The sequence below is a fragment of the Bos mutus genome, chromosome 29 (genome assembly GCF_027580195.1).
Source record: "Bos mutus isolate GX-2022 chromosome 29, NWIPB_WYAK_1.1, whole genome shotgun sequence".
NCBI classification, from domain to species: Eukaryota; Metazoa; Chordata; class Mammalia; order Artiodactyla; family Bovidae; genus Bos; species Bos mutus.
In genome coordinates this window covers 448557-466276 of record NC_091645.1, presented here as the reverse complement: position 1 = coordinate 466276, position 17720 = coordinate 448557, and the positions used below count along the sequence as shown (strand labels likewise).

The following is a 17720-nucleotide window of genomic DNA, read 5'->3' as shown; positions in this document are numbered from 1 at the left end:
AAAATTGAACAGCCACAGGCAAAAGAGTGAAACTAGACCACTATCTTACATATATGCAAAAATTAACTCAAGTTGGATTAAAGACTTGAAAGTAAGATCTGAAAGTATAGAACTCCTATAAGAAAACATAGATGGTAAGCTGCTTGACATAGGTCTTGGTAGTGATTTTTTTGAATCTGACACCAAAGCAAAAGCAATAAAACCAAAAATAAACAAGTAGAACTATTTCAAACTAAAAACTTCTACACAGCAAAGGAAACCATCACTGAGGAAAAGCAACCAACTGAATGGGAGAAAATATTTGCAAATCATATATCTGCTAAGGAAATAATATCCAAAATATATAAAGAACTCATACAATTCAGTAGCAAAAAACCATACAACCCTATTTAAAAAATGAACAGAATATCTGAATAGATACTTTTCTAAATAAGAAATACAGATGGCCAATAGGTACGTGAAAAGATGCTCAACATCATTACTCATCAGGGAAATGCAAACCAAAACCACAATGAAATATCATCTCATACCTGTTAGAATGGCGATTATCAAGAAATAACTAATGTAAATTGGTGTAACCACTATGAAAATCAGTATAGAGTTGCCTGATAAGACTAAAAATAAAAACCTAACATATGATCCAGCAATTCTACTCGTGGGTATTTATCTGAAGAAAATGAAAACACTGATTCAAAAGGACATACACTCCCCTCCATGTTCACTGCAGCATTTTTTTTTTTTACAATGGCCAATATACAGAAACAGCCTGTGTCCACTCATGGATGAATGGATAAAGAAATTGTGGCCTATAATAAAGGAATATTAAGTGGAATATTCAGCCATAAAAAAAGAATGATCTCTCCATTTGCAACAGCATGATGGACTTTTAGGGCATTATGCTAAGTGAAATAAGTCAGACACGGAAGGCAAATGCTGTATTATCTTTTTTATATGTGGAATCTAACAAACAAGCAAACTCCTCAAAACCAAGCTCATAGATTCAGAGATCAAACCGGTGGTTACAACAGGCAGGGGATGGGGATGGGAGAAATGGCAAAAAAAAAAAAAAAGTAACGTGCATCATTCCTTTAAGCTGGCTTAAAATTCAACATTCAGAAAACTAAGATCAAGGCATCTGGTCCCATCACTTCAGGGCAAATAGATGGGGAAACAGTGGAAACAATGTCAGACTTTATTTTTTCGGGCTCCAAAATCACTGCAGATGGTGACTGTAGCCATGAAATTAAAAGACGCTTGCTCCTTGGAAGAAAAGTTTTGACCAACATAGACAGCGTATTAAAAAGAAGAGACATTACTTTGCCAACAAAGGTCCATCTAGTCAAAGCTATGGTTTTTCCAGTAGTCATGTATGAATGTGAGAGTTAGACCATAAAGAAAGCTGACCACTGAAGAATTGATGCTTTTGAACTGTGGTGCTGGAGAAGACTCTTGAGAGTCCCTGGACTGCAAGGAGATCCAGTCCATCCTAAAGGAGACCAGTCCTGAATATATTCGTTGGAAGGACTGATGCTGAAGCTGAAACTCCAATACTCTGGCCACCTAATGTGAAGAGCTGATTCATTTGAAAAGACCCTGATGCTGGGAAAGATTGAGGGAAGGAGGAGAAGGGGATGACAGAGGATGAGATGGTTGATGGCATCACCTACTGGATGGACATGAGTTTGAGCAAGCTCCAGTAGTTGGTGATGGACAGGGAAGCCTGGCGTGGTGCAGTCCATGGGTTCGCAAAGAATTGGGCACAACTGAGTGACTGAACTGAACTGAACTGCCTCATTCCTCCCTTTTAATCATTTCTTTTTCTTCTTGCTGAATGCTTTTGTCACTTAAATAGCTACTATATGTCAGCTTTCCCAACGTGAGGTAAGACAGGGTTTCTAGTTATACAGAACAGATCCAGTGGGGATGGTAAATATGCAAATAGAGGTGAAAGTAGGAGGTGGCCAAGCTGTCCTGAATTATAAACAGCACTTTGGTTTACTCCTGATCTCATTGTGTTCACAGAGCAGCTCAGGCTGTGTTCCGATTGCTGATCACTTTTATTCAGTGCTTTTCTCTTAAAAAGACTAATGCTTTTCATTCCTTTGGGGACTGCATTTTATCAAAGAAGCCACGTTTTTTTCTGCACAAAAATATTACAACCCAGTGATCTGTGCTAGTTGTTCAGCTGTGCTAGAGTATGTATTACCATTGTTTCTGGTTCTGCTGGGCTCTGCAGGGGAGTGTCTTTCACCGGTGTTTCTGTTTTTCAGCGCTCAATGGATACCTCTTTGGAAACTTCCCTGAACCTGATATGTGCGTTGGTGAATCAGTGTCCTGGCACCTATTTGGGATGGGGAATGAGATAGACATCCATTCCATCTATTTTTATGGTAACACCTTCATCAGCAGAGGGCATCGGACTGATGTCGTCAACCTGTTCCCAGCCACCTTCCTGACAATAGAAATGATAGTTGAGAATCCTGGAAAGTGGATGATAACCTGCCAAGTCAGTGATCACCTCCAAGGTAAAAATGATGAGGCCAGTGTGGAAATGGTTACAATGGCACAATTAAACCACACAGTCAACGGTGTTCATTCAGTACATGCTATTGGATGGATTCTTGTCTGTGTTATATTTATTACAATTAATATTAAACATAGGAAAATGTGTAATGCCTATTTGGCATCTTATTGACAGATATTTATTAATTAATTAACTCCTTATGAACCAGGTAAGAGGTGATTGAAAAAATTGATAAGACCTTCCTGGAACCTGGAATCTAGTAGTTAAACATAGTTATACATTTACAAAATGAATAAAATTTGAGGCAGAATGATAAATGTTCTTGAGCTTTCTCACTTTACTGGAACAGTCAGAAAGGCTACCTAATGAGGGGGTCCCTAATCTGAGCCTAGAAATATGGGTAAGAATTTGATAGATGAGGAAGAAGAAAAAGGCTTTCCAAGTAGGGGAAGCAACAAAAACTGGGAAAAACACATGGGCAATTATAAATAGAATAAAATTTACAATCAGAAGTTAGAATTTACAGATAATCTGGTCCAACCAGAAAGGGATTTCTAGATAATCTGGGCCACCTCCCTATCCAATTCTTGAATTCCCTTTTGGACATCTCTTTAAAATGTTTTTAAAAATTTTATATTGGAGTATAATTGATTTATGTATGATGTGTTAGTTTCAGGTGTACAGAAAAATGAGTTATACGTATTCAAATATCCATTCTTTTTCAGATTCTTTTCCCATGTAAGTTTCCCATATTACAGAGTACTGAGTATAGTTACCTGTGCTCTATAGTAGGTCCTTGTTGATGATCTATTTTATATAGAGTGGTGTGTATAACCCCAGCCTAGTAATTGTAGCAGCCTGTTTCATCTCTGGGCTGCTCCATGAGAGTTCTTTATATTGAGACAGAATCCAATGACAGGTGCAAAATCCTTTGAAAGGTGAAATATAAGCATTTGTTGATTTAAATACCTGTTGAATGATTCGGTCCAGGTTCCTTGGGACCACATGGAATAAGTCTACTTAGCTGGCCTTAGGTTCAAGGCAGAGGAGTGATGAAGCAGAAGTTTTAGAGAGGCAGTTTGGGCCTCAGGGGAGCAGTTTTGAATGGCAAGGCTAAGGAACATCTGGAAGGTGATGCGTGCGTACATGCTGAGTCCCTTCAGTTGTGTCGACTCTTGGCGACGCTATGGACTACAGTCCATCAGGTTCCTCTGTCTGTGGGATTCTCCAGGCAAGAATACTGGAGTGGGTTGCCATGCCCTCCTCCAGGGGGATCTTCCCAACCCAGGGACTGAACTCACTATATTACTTCTCCTGCATTGGCAGGCAGGTTCTTGACCATTAACACTACCTGGGAAGCCCCTGGAAGGTAATAGTGAGCCCTTTTAGATCATTAGACACAAGTGATTTAGGAAGATTTAGGGAGCTAAATATGTCTTTATGCAGAGAAGACTCAATGGAGAGATTCTGGCTACTGGATGCCAGTTAAGAAACATTGGCAACATTAAAGTTATGATATATTAAAGGTTTGGCCTAAGAAGAGAAAAAGAAAATGTTATCAGTTGGATAAACATGGAGTAAATAATGTACGATTCAGTTTGGATCCTAACTACACACAGTCACCACAAGGACAGCTGTGCAGCACTTCAGGGCTGCTTTCATAACACATTTTTTATTCCCCTCAACCTTAAAGCAAACCTCACATTTGTCCACTGGGTTATTCCAGGTAAATTCAATTCAGCAAATGTTGAGTTGCTCAGTTAATATGTATCAGACACTCTCCTGAAAAGACAAAGATGAACATGACAGTTACTATTCTCCACCCCTACTCCAGACTTCATTGAGGTATAATTGACAAATAGGAATTGTATATAAATTTCTTGATGTTTTGATATAAGGTATAAACTTCTTAAACTACACACAAGCTAATTAATATATCAATTACCTCACATAGTTAAACTTTGTGAAGCTGGTGATGTTGAGAACACTTGAGATCTCAAAGAATACAAAGTTTCAGTTATGCAAGACAAATGGTCCTCGAGATCTAATGGTGACTACTATCAAAAATACTGTGTTGTATACTTGAAATTCCCTAAAAGGGTAGATTGTAAGTGTTCTCCACAGAAGATCCTTAAATTTGAGAAGAAATTAGTTTTAAAATCAAGGCATCAGCAGCCATTTGAAATTAGATTCTTAAATTTGGCCAGTAGTTGTAGACATAAGGTGGAATACATTACTGAAATACATTTACTGAATTGTCCATACTCTTGGGAAAAATGTTTAAAATTGGAAGATATGTATAATTCAATTTTAAAATTAGCAATCACCTCTAGAGATAATGGTGTCACATTTTAGTGAATATCTTCCCTATTTTCTAGACCTTCATATACAAATGTATATTCTTTCCAAACTTCACCATTTGATAACTGACAACAGTATCACTTGATTACTATTAGGTTTAACTTTTTTTTTGTTTGTTCTTGGGCCAATAGTATTTCTTTTGTGAATAACCTATAAATGTTTTGCTCATTTTCTATTGAAATATTTACTTTTTTCTTTCTTATTTATCAAAGATAGTTACATATTAATCTTTTGTCATATATGTTAAAACACTCCTATTCCCACTGTTTATTTTTACTTTTAATTTTGTTTACGGTCCTACTTTCTGTACAAAAGTTTTAAATGTTCATGAATTCAAATAAATCAGTCTATTCTTCCTCTCTGATTGCTTTTGGAGCATTTATACATTGGCTCTTGGTTTTCCTCTGTTTTATAGCTGGCATGCTGGGGCAATACAATGTTGGTAACTGCAAAAGTGGTATTTCTCACCCCAAGATGAAGGGTCAACAGAGGCACTACTTCATAGCAGCTGAAAAAATTCTTTGGGATTATGGTCCTCAAGGTTATGACAAATTCAGTGGTCTTCCCCTAAATGCCTCTGGCAGGTAAGCTCTCTTTGCTGATGTTTCTAAGCCTCTGATAAGAGAGACATCTGTTAGACTTTTTGCTGCAATCTCATTTGTGTTCCAGGCACTGTTCTTATGAGTACATACTGCATAGATGGCATAATGGCATCATTTAAGAAGCTCTGAGTCCCATAATGTATATCCTGCTTAGAATTGTATATACAATTGTATATACTGCAGATAAATGCAGAGTATCTCAGAGCTATGGTTTTTCCAGTAGTCATGTATGGATGTGAGAGTTGGACTATAAAGAAAGCTGAGCTCTGAAGAATTGATGCTTTTGAACTGTGGTGTTGGAGAAGACTCTTGAGAGTCCCTTGGACTGCAAGGAGTTCTAAACAGTCAATCCTAGAAGAAATCAGTCCTGAATATTCATTGGAAAGACTGATGCTGAAGCTGAAACTCCAGTACTTTGGCCACCTGATATGAAGAGCTGACTCATTGGAAAAGACCCTGATGTTGGGAAAGATTGAGGGCAGGAGGAGAAGGAGACAACAGAGGATGAGATGGTTGGATGGCATCACCGACTCAATGGACTTGAGTTTGGGTAAACTCCGGGAGTTGGTGATGGACAGGGAGGCCTGGCGTGCTGCCGTCCATGGGGTCACAAAGAGTTGGATACGACTGAGTGACTGAACTGAACTGAACTATTTATTGCTTTATGATTTGCTGGCCAAATCAAAGCACTAGATTCATCTATTCATCCATCAAACACTTCAGGAGCATCTACTATGTGCAAGCTGCAGCATTAAGTGCCGTGAGAAGTACTAAGCTGACAGAGAACAGACTAAGGTCTTACACATATTAAGCAGACGACTTTGAAAAGGGACTAAGTCAGGACTCTCAGTGGAGATGAAATAGCCAAGGAAGGTTACCCTTTTTGGTTCAAGGACAGCCTGATATAAGTGAAGCCCCTTCTGCTCAGACTTCATATTCTTCCCTGTCCAGTACAATGTCACTTTCCCCCTTCAAAATCTAACTCTGCTGTAACTTCTTAAGTAAAGTCTCCCTGACATCTGAGTAATTTTCTCTGGGCTTCCATAGCATGTAATATTTTTCAAATCGAATCTAACAATTTATTAAGTGGATGAAGACCCCTGTAGCTTTAATTGTAGGATCATATACAAATATGTCTAGGGAAGCATTACAAAATATACAGTATGATATCAACAAGTATTGCTCTTACCCTGTAATCCTTTTCATGTTTGAGGGAATGTTTAAAAAATTGTCTTTGTGATGAATAAGATTCCTTTTGTTTCTTTCATTATAAATTTCATTCATTCTTCCATCAAAGTGACAACCTTTAACCTTGCCTGAAGAATTTGTGTGGACCACCTGTGAAAAACTCTTTGATATCAACATTCCCTATTGACTAGTATTTTCCCATAAACAGAATAGTGAAAATTAACATTGAGAATTATGTCTTAGAAGCCTTCCAAAATTAGAAAGCACCATATAAAATATGAAATATTAAGCTATATTCAATGGATATTTAATGTAATATGTGAAAACACAATGTACTAAGTGACATGAGAGATGCAGGAAGGTCTAAGATAATGTTCCCGATCTCAGGTACAGAAATAAGCTGAATATACAAGAGAAGAGAAGTGACTTTGCAAGTTACAAATAAGATTAAGATAAGCTGTCCAGACAGTAAGTTGTCTGGGCATTTAGAGAGAGCTAAGACAGCCAGAAATACGTCACAAAGGAAGTGAAACTTAAGTAGGTCTTTTGAATGATAGAATTTATGTAAGTGAATTGCAAAGACAGGGAAATTTTAGATGCAGGGGTTAATTCAAAGCATCTGCCATAAATAAAGCAGAGTGATTAGATCAGAGTGAATGACATGTGAGGGATTTGCATGGGGCATGAGCACTTACACAGAGCAGTGGAGAGAGGCCTGGAGCAAACCAGATATCCTTTGCAGAGGTCCTCCAGTCTGTTTGAACTTTACTTGATTGGCAACTGGAAGCAACTGAAGATTTTGGAGCAGAAAAAATGACAATGAAAATGGCTATTTTAAAGGTTTTGGAATATCAGTGCGTATGCTTAGGAAAAAACTCAAGGGAGCCAATGTAAGATAGAGGATGCTGCATGGATAGATAGGAGGTTCATACTATGGTCTAAATACAAGGCGAGGAGCACACACATGTAGAGTGGGTTGTGGGAAGAAAGGAAAGGAAAAGACGAAATAAAGGTGAAGAAAAGGAAGGGTGCAAAATAAAAGGTTACAAAGTCAGAATGAACAAGAAAAGAGGAAGAGGCAGAAAAAGAAGACACAGCTGGCATGTCTGCAAGAGTGGTGGTACCACTGACAGAAGCAGAGGAGGGATAGTACTAGTTGGAAGTTACATTATTGTATTTCACAAGTTTGAAATTTGGTATTTTGTATATATAGTTTACATGGTAACTCCACTGATTAAACTACTTGATTAACTAGATACTCCATTCCTTAATCATGCCAGATATCAGAGCTTACTATTTGCAGAGACTATTCATATTGACATCAGCAAGAGATAGAGGGATGCTCATTCTGCAAAGAAAACAGTTAGCTCTTTGTTACTTTGTAGGACACCATCTGGGACTCCAGTATTGGTAAGTAAGGAGTTTACCTATGCCTCCTTCGGTTGCTGGACCTCTGGGGAAGAAAGTACAATGGCTAAGAGAGAAATGAGCTTGAGCACCAAACAGCTTCTGAAGAATTTTAAGGCTGGTCGACTATTTCTGGGAACTTGGCTGAAGACTGTGCTATCTTTTCTGGGGAGATGGGTGGATGAATGGCCTAGAGACAATACAATAAAGCTTCATAATTAAGGCACTTAATTATGGATGTGCAGAGGTATATTCCCAGTCAACTCCCTTCTTTTCCCACAGTGACTCTGAGCTCTACTTCACACAAGGCAACAACAGAATAGGAGGGAAATACTGGAAGGCTCGGTACACAGAGTATGTTGATGCAACTTTTACTCGAAGAAAGCGATTCTCTGAGGCAGAAGCCCACCTTGGAATTCTGGGTACAGTGAAATCATCTGTCACGTTTGGAACGAGGGAGATGTTTCAGTGGGGCATGTAATCTAACAGGGAATGACTCTTCTGCTCCCATTCACTTCTCTGTCTCTTTTCATCTCTTCTCCCTTCTTCTCTCAACATTTCTCAGGTCCCGTCATCAAGGCAGAGGTAGGTGACACTCTATTAGTGACATTTGCCAACAAAGCTGACAAAGTCTACAGTATTTTGCCCCATGGTGTGATCTATGACAAAGCTTCTGATGCAGCCCCAAACGTAGATGGTAAGTCCTAGTCTGTGACTGGGGAGGATACTGGGCCCTTTACTTGCCAGTACTGTGAGCTTGAGCAGCTATTTCAACTTTCTGAACCTTACATTTCTCCTCTATCAAGTGCAGGGAATTATGCTCACCTCACAGGGCTTTGGGAAGGGATAGATGGGCTTCCTTGGTGGCTCAGACAGTAAAGAATCTGCCTGCAATGCCGGAGACCTGGGTTCAATCCCTGGGTCAGGAAGATCCCCTGGGGAAGAGAATGGCTATCCACTCCAATATTCTTTTGTGGAGAATTCCATAGATAGAGGAGCCTGGGGGCTACATACAGTCAATGGGGTCACAAAGAGTAGGACACAACTGAGAGACTATCACTTCACTTCAGACAGAATTCAGGACAGGATCTGGCGCACAGTAGATATTTAGGAAACGTTAATGCCATTCCTTTACTCTCAGTAACATAATAAATATCAAAGTGGGCAACTTTCACAGCCTCACCCACTTCTCTAAGATGGAGAGTTTTCTGCTGTAGTTGCATGGGATTCTCTGGGTAAGGCTAAGGGGAAAATCTGATTTCCAACGTTTTATTGAAATGAAACTCTTACACATGGGCTTTGCTTTGTCTCTATGGGCAAATATTTATTTAAAACTTTTGTGGGCTTACCATCATATATGTATCCCCCAATCACAGAGTATGTAACACAGGCTGTCTACATGTAAGAAAAGCAGCTTCTACCCATTGGCTACAGGAACTATCCTTCCATTCATGATACTGTTCTTGGGAAATCCTGGCTGTGTGGGAAGCCTTTCTCATCGCTATAGCAGATACCATGACTCCTGAGATACTTCTTTATTCCCAAGTATGAGGCTGGTCCCAGTCCAGAGCAGGCTTTGTGGTGCTGGGGAGGGAACAGAGAAGGAAAGGGTGGAGGCAGTATTCCCCATTCCCTAGTCTCCCCCACCCCGCACCCCCTGCCCACTGCAGCAATGTCTCCTGTGCCCACATTCTCTTCCTTGGTCAAAATGCTCACGATGACTTTTGCAGAAAGAACCTTAAAGACAGCTGAAATGTCTACATTTCTATTGTTTATCTCAGAAAACTTTCGGTGTACCTGTTTGCAAACCCTGGACAAACAAAATGCAGGAAGTCTCTGGCCTCAGTCTAGTTGAAGAGATTCAATGTGTTCATTTGACAATACAGTGTGAGGGTCAAGTAAAAAGTCTTTGGAATCAGCCCTAGGTTTAATCCCAGATCTGCCTTTTATTATTTTTTTTTCTAATTTTATTTTATTTTTAAACTTTACATAATTGTATTAGTTTTGCCAAATATCAAAATGAATCCGCCACAGGTACACATGTATACCAGATCTGCCTTTTACCAGCTTTGTTACCTTGTGCCTTTGCTTACCTCCTCTAACTTGTAGTTATTTGGGTTATTTCCTAGTTTAACCTTCTAGATTTAAAACTCTTTAAATGTAGGTCTCTTGTTTAACTTCTTGGGGTATCCTCTAAAGGCCCAAACATAATAAATTCCACATCATAGAAGGTATTAAATGATATTTTATGGATTTACATTTATATATAAATGGGCAATTATCAGTCTTTAAGATAATTTAAAGACAATTATCATTCTTTTAATATTTGCTAAACTTGAGATTTGAGTAAGAAGTAGAATCTATGAAGATATTAAGTATAAACTGTGAAGAAGATAGTCCTTTGATATAAGCATCTATCTCATAAAACAGCAGATGGTGGCACTGACCTCTCTGATAGGATACAGTGGAAACACCTGTCCTTCCACAAAGCACATCATCAGACAGAGACGCACCCTGAGCTGGAAGACCCAGTCTGACAAGTTTCTCATTCCTGGCTGTTGCTTTGAGTCGCTGTTTTACTTGTCTCCACAGGATTTCTGAAGCCAGGGGCACATGTTAAGCCAGGTGAGATCTTCACATACAGATGGACGGTGCCTGAAAGTGTCAGCCCAACAGCTGATGACCCACCCTGTCTGACTTATCTTTACTTCTCAGCCGTTGAACCAATCAAGGACACGAGCTCTGGCCTTGTAGGGCCTTTGCTAGTCTGTAAAAGGGGCGTTCTCAATGCTGATGCGACACAGGTAGGCCTCAGAGGTCACCGGGCTCACAGGGTTGTATGTGAGAGAGATCAGGAATGTGGCTAGAGAGTAAACAGTAAATCTCCATTACAAAAAGGTGAATTTTTTCCTCAGTGCTCTCGAAATCGAGTTCCACATGAGGATTTTATTTTATTTTTCATAAATTTAAGATGCGAATTTTAATTTAAGGTAATTTTAGTGTAAATTTAAGATCTGAAATGTACTGATGCCTATGCAGAAAGCCAGGAACTCTGCTTGTTTGGCTGGAATTTGGTGACTCTCTTTCCCTGGGCATTGCTTTGATTCTAGAATCTCCAGAGACCTATATAGAATATAAATTGGGATATTTTGGGGGGCAGGGGGAAAATTTTCTCAAGGGCTTCCCAGGTGGTGCTAGTGGTAAAGAATCTGCCTGCTAATGCAGGTAGACTATAAGAGTTGCAGGTTAGATCCCTGAGTCAGGAAGATCCCCCGGAGGAGGGCATGGTAACCCACTCCACTATTCTTGCCTGCAAAATCCCATAGACAGAGAAGCCTGGCAGGCTGCAGTCCAAATGGCTGCACAGAGTCGGACAAGACTGATGCAACTTAGTGTGCATGCAATTTTCTCAAATTTGTCTACACATTAGACTTACCTGCCCACCCCCTACCTTCAAAAAAAAAAAAAAAAAAAACAAACCTGGGGCCCTTTTAAACATCCTTTATTCAGGTGTTTCAGACCAATTACGTCAGAATCTCTGCTGCTGCTGCTAAGTCGCGTCAGTCGTCCACCAGGCTTCCCCGTCCCTGGGATTCTCCAGGCAAGAACACTGGAGTGGGTTGCCACTTCCTTCTCCAATGCATGAAAGTGAAAAATGAAAGTGAAGTTGCTCAGTCGTGTCCGACTCTTAGCGACCCCATGGACTGCAGCCCACCAGGCCCCTCCATCCATGGGATTTTCCAGGCAAGAGTACTGGAGTGGGGTGCCATTGCCTTCTCCGGTCAGAATCTCTAGGTGATTCCAATGTGCAACCAAGTTTGAGAATCACTGTAGCTCATCACTATAATCCAGGAGTTAATCACTATGACCAAAGAAACAAGAAAACAAGTAGATATTTTCTTGCAAGTCCCAACTTAGAGGCTTTTATTAAGCAACACTGATTAGTGTGGCAAAGCATAGCATTTCAAGCTATATCTACATAATATTAAACACACTTATGGAAAGAGGGAAAGTCAGCTACTTAATCATTTTGAATTACTTTACTAATCAGAAATAGCAGGCTATTTGTTTAAATGGTATATTTTATATTCGGCATTAATCCTAGTTCTGTAGAAGAGAAGAACCATTAGGATGTATATATAGATAGAAAATTATGATAAGGAGTAGGCTCACATGACTATGGAGGATGACAAGTTTCAAGATATGCAGGGTACGTCACAGAAAGAGACTCGGGAGACCCAAAAGTCCAACAGTCTTGAAAGGAAGAGCCTGTGTTTGAGTTTGAGTTCAAAGGCAAGCAAAAGCTGATGTTCCAGTTCAAAGGCAAGAAGAATCCCCTTTTACTTGTGAGAGGGTCAGATTTTTTGTTGTTCTGTTAAGGCCTTCAAATGATTGGATGAGGCTCACCCACATTAGGGGGGGTGATCTTCTTCACTTAGTCGCTGAATCAAATCCAAGCACACCCTCATGGAAATAGCTAGAAAAAAGTTTGACCAAATATCTGGGCACCCAAACAAGTTGACTCAAAATTAATTACAACACAGGGTCCTATACCTACCTTCTAACCTCCTCCTGGGCTAATTTTCCCTTTCATAGACCCAGTTACCTTACAAATGACTCTCAGATGATGAGGCTCTCCAACCGAATTCCTCTCAGTGGTTCCTTCTCATCCTGTGTACAAACACAACCACAGTTAATAACAGTTAACACAAGGTACTTAGTATTTGCTAGAGGGTGCACCAAGTGCTTTGCCTATAGTATCAAATTTAACCCTCCAAAAATATGAAGTAGGGACAACTCATATCCTCATTTTGCAAATGAGGGAATTAGGACTTAGAGAAGACAAGTCATTTGTCTCAGTTGTCATAACATGTAAGCAGAATGGCACTAGAACCTGATATCTTTCCAAATATATTTGATCCCTTATTCCCCCTCCAGTTTTAATATTTTATTTTCAAAAATCTTAAGCCTACATTGTTTCTTTCCATAGCCCATGATCTAAAACACCATGTGATAAAAGCAGTAAGTTATATAAGGTATAGTAAGAACGTAAAGCAAAGAATAACCTTACCTTCAATGAGAAGTTAAGAAAGCATCACAGAGCTGGGACAGCTAAGGTTCCCTTAAAGTTGGATTAGGGTGGCAGACCATCAAAGTTGAGGGAGAATGCGTATAAAGGACAGAGGCCTGCTGAACACAGCAAGTTCAGATTGCTACAAGGATCTTGGGCTTGCTTTGGTTCAGGTGTCAGGAGGGAAGAGCCAAGAGATGAGACTGAAAAGGTAGGCAGGGACCTATCACTGTGAATTACATTGTATTGTCCAGATTGAGAAGGAGAGAGATGTGATCAGATGGCACTGGTGAGGGTCCCTCTGGAGTAGATGACAGGATGAAGGGTAGATTGGGAGGGAGTCCGTTAGAGGTGGGAAGATGGTTGAGAGACAGAAAACACAGTTACCTCTCTGGTTCAGCTTTAAAGAAACGCAGATTTTGACAATTCAGTATGCTGTGTGGTCAGTAATATTCAAATAGATGGTTTAGGAATATCCACATGGGAATTATTCCATTATCAACTCAAATTAATGTAATTTAGCAAAGCCATGAATTACATGTATTCATTATCTCACTCAAAAACATGTATTAAGTGTCTAGTTTTCCAGGCATTTTTGTTGGAGCTGGGAATACAGAGAGACACCCAAAACTTTCCTACTGTATCAAAGCCTACATTACAGTGGGACAACAGTCAAAATTTTAAGTGCATACAGGAAATATTTTAGGTGGAGATAAGTGCTATGAAGAAGAGTAGAGTGCAGAAAAGTGAGTGAGTTTGCAGGCAGGAAGGAAGATGAGGGACTTTTAGCTAGGGTGGGGCGAGGATGCTCCAGGGAGGTGATATTGGTGCAGGGAATGGAACAGAATAAGGGAGGGAGCCAGGCAAGACCTAGGAGAACCTTCTAGACAATGGGAACAGCATGTGAAAAGGTCTTGAGGCAGGAATGAATTAGGTGTGTTCAAAAAAGAACAAAAGACCAGGGTGGCTGGAGTGAGCTAGGGGGTGAATACAAGGAGATGAGGTCAGAGAGGCCGAGGCCAGGACATGGAGTATAGAGTGACAAAAATAACATGGTGATGCCCAGCCTGAGAACAGGAGTACTGCAGATTAGGAAAGCTTCTGAACAGGGACTTACTTCCTCTGAGGAGGTCACATGGGGAAGGAAAGGATGTAATGAGGAAGATGAATATATAGGGTGTAGAATGAATTTATCAGAATCTTGATTTACAAAATGATCCAGTAAATCTATGGCTGATGTTGATCCTAATTTACTTTCTGTTACTTTGTGTTAACTTTCAAAGTGAAGTAGAGCTAAGAAGTCTCCCAAGCTATACTTTAATACATTCATTTCTTTCTTCTCTGTAGAAAGGAATAGACAAGGAATTTTACCTACTAGTTACAGTCTTTGATGAGAATCTGAGCAGGTATCTTGATGAAAATATTCAGAAGTTTACCTGGCATCCCTTCAGCGTTGACAAGGAGGACAAAGAGTTTGTGAAGTCCAACCGAATGCATGGTATGAAAAATCTTTTCCTCTTGTAAAGTCAAGTCATAATCACATTTGAAGTGAAAATATTTGGAATGCTTTAGTTATCTTAAGCTTGGTTTCTTGGGTATTGTCCTTGGTCATGACTAAAATATTTTGTGGCTTCAGCCTCACAAGGTATGGTGAAACTTCTCCATCTCAAGAGATATGAAGCTTAATACTTCTAAAGCACTTCATCAGCTTTAGATAAAATAATACAGAATTTGAACTAGCAAAGGTCACAGTACAATAAATGTAGAAAATTACTGTTTCATATATATATATATATATATATATATATATATCTGTGTGTGTATATACAGACATATATATATATATTTTTTTCATCCAAGAGCAACAGAATACACATTCTTTTCAAGTGCAAACAGAACATTCTCCAGGATAAATTATATGCTAAGCCACTAAACAAGCCTCTGTAAATTTAAGAAAATTGAAAACACATCAAGCACCTTTTTTGAAAACAATACTATATAAGACTGGAAATTAACTTTGAGGAAAAAAACTACAAAAAAACACAACAGGTGAAGGCTGAACAATATACTACTACACAACCAATACATCACTGAAGAAATCAAAGAGGAAACAAAAAAATACCTAGAGATAAATGAAAATGAAAACATGACAATCCAAAACTTATGAGATAGCAAAAACAGTTCTACAACAATTTAAAAGCTTACTTCAGGAAAAAAGAAAAATTTCAAATAAAAACCTAACTTTACACCTAAAAGAGCTAGAGAAAGAGCAAATAAAACCTAATGTTAGTGAAAGATAAGAAGTCATAAGGATAAGAGCAGAAATAAGTGAATAGAGACAAAAATAGAAAGGATCAATGAAATTAAAAGCTGGTTCTTTGAAAAGTTAAATAAAACTGATAAACCAGACTCATCAAGAGAAAAATGGAAGGACCCAGATCAATAAAATCAGAAATGAAAAAGGAGAGGTTACAACGGACACCACAGAAATATAAAGGATCATAAAAGACTAGTAAAAGCATCTATTTGCCAATAAAATGGACAACCTGGAAGAAATGGACAAATCTTTAGAAATGTACAATCTACTAAGACTGAATCAGGAAGAAATAGAAAATACAAATAGACCACTTATCAGTAAAGAAATTGAGTCAGTAATTTAAAAACTCCAAGCAAACAAAAATCCAGTCTTCACCATATGGTAGAATTGGAATTCTACCAAATATTTAGAGAAGAGTTAACACCTACATTTTAAAACTATTCCAAATAATTGCAGAGGAAAGAATGCTTCCAAACTCATTCTATGAGTCCACCATCACCCTGATACCAAAACCAGACAAAAGTATCACACAAAAAAAGGAAAATTATAGGCCAATATCACCAGTGATCATAGATTCAAAAATCCTCAACAAAATATTAGCCAACTGAATCTAATAACACGTTTAAAGGATAATGCACTATGATCAAGTAGAATTCATCTCAGGGATGCAAGGACTTTTTAATACCCACAAAACAATCAATGTGATATACACATTAACAAACTGAAGAGTAAAAACAGTATGGTCCTTTCAATAGATGCAGAAAAAGCTTTTGACAAAATTCACCACCCATTTTTGATAAAAAATTCTCCAGAAAGTGGGCATAGAGGGGAACATACCTTAATATAATAAAAGTCATGTGACAAATCCACAGCTAACATTATACTCAATGGTGAAAAGCTGAAAGCATGTCCTCTAAGATTAGGAACAAGACAAGGATACCCACTCTTGCCAATTTTATTCAACATAATAATAGAAGTCTAAGTCACAGTAATCCAAAGAAAAGGAAATAAGTCATCCAAATTGGAAAGAAGAAGTAAAGCTATTACTGTTTTCAGGTGGCATACAATACATAGAAAATCCTAACGAAGTTACCAGAAAACTACTAGGGCTCATCAATGAATTTAGTAAGGTTGCAGAATACAAAATTAATATACAGAAATCTGTTGCATTTATTCACACTAACAATGCATTATAAAAAAAAGAAATTAAGAAAAAATCTCACTTACCATCTCATCAAAAAGAATAAAATACCTAGGAGTAAATTTATCTTGAGAGGCAAAGGACTTGTACTCAGAAAACTATATGACATTGATGAAAGAAACTGAAGATGGAAAAGACAAAAACAGATGGCAAAGATATACTGTGATCTTGGATAGTAAGAATCAATATTTTTTGCTTGTTTGTTTTTAAGTTTTATTTATTTATCTTTTTACTTTACAATATTGTATTGGTTTTGCCATACATTGACTTGAGTCCACCACGGGTGTACATGTGTTTCCCATCCTCCCACCTCCCTCCCCATCCCATCCCTCTGGGTCATCCCAGTGCACCAGTCCTGAGCACCCTGTATCATGCATTGAACCTGGACTGGCGATTCATTTCACATGTGATAATTTACATGTTTCAATGCCATTCTCCCATATCATCCTGCCCTCGCCCTCTCCCACAGAGTCCAAAAGACTGTTCTTTACATCTGTGTCTCTTTTGCTGTCTCACATACAGGTTTATTGTTACCATCTTTCTAAATTCCATATATATGCATTAGTATACTGTATTGGTGTTTTTCTTTCTGGCTTACTTCACTCTGTATAACAGGCTCCAGTTTCATCCACCTCATTAGAACTGATTCAAATGTATTCTTTTTAATGGCTGAGTAATACTCCATTGTGTATATGTACCACAGCTTTCTTATCCATTTGTCTGCTGAGGTTGCTTCCATGTCTTGGTTATTATAAACAGTGCTGTGATGAACATTGGGGTACACGTGTCTCTTTCAATTCTGGTTTCCTTGGTGTGTATGCTGAGCAGTGGGATTGCTGGGTCATATGGCAGTTCTATGTCCAGTTTTTAAGGAATCTCCACACTGTTCTCCATAGTGGCTGTACTAGTTTGCATTCCCACCAACAGTGTAAGAGAGTTCCCTTTTCTCCACACCCTCTCCAGCATTTATTGCTTGTAGACTTCTGGATAGCAGCCATTCTGACTGGCGTGAAATGGTACCTCATTGTGGTTTTGATTTGCATTTCTCG

General features: G+C 38.7%; 1 protein-coding gene across 1 annotated transcript in view; it reads left to right on the top strand.

The window, feature by feature from the left end:
* The window catches only part of HEPHL1 (hephaestin like 1), a 91773-nt gene that overhangs the window by 39086 nt on the left and 34967 nt on the right, over positions 1-17720 (top strand). The window contains exons 5-10 of the mRNA XM_005892042.3: positions 2271-2525; positions 5301-5469; positions 8365-8504; positions 8648-8779; positions 10675-10886; positions 14501-14651. Coding sequence (XP_005892104.1) covers positions 2271-2525; positions 5301-5469; positions 8365-8504; positions 8648-8779; positions 10675-10886; positions 14501-14651 — 1059 coding nt within the window. The remainder of the gene's footprint in view (positions 1-2270; positions 2526-5300; positions 5470-8364; positions 8505-8647; positions 8780-10674; positions 10887-14500; positions 14652-17720) is intronic.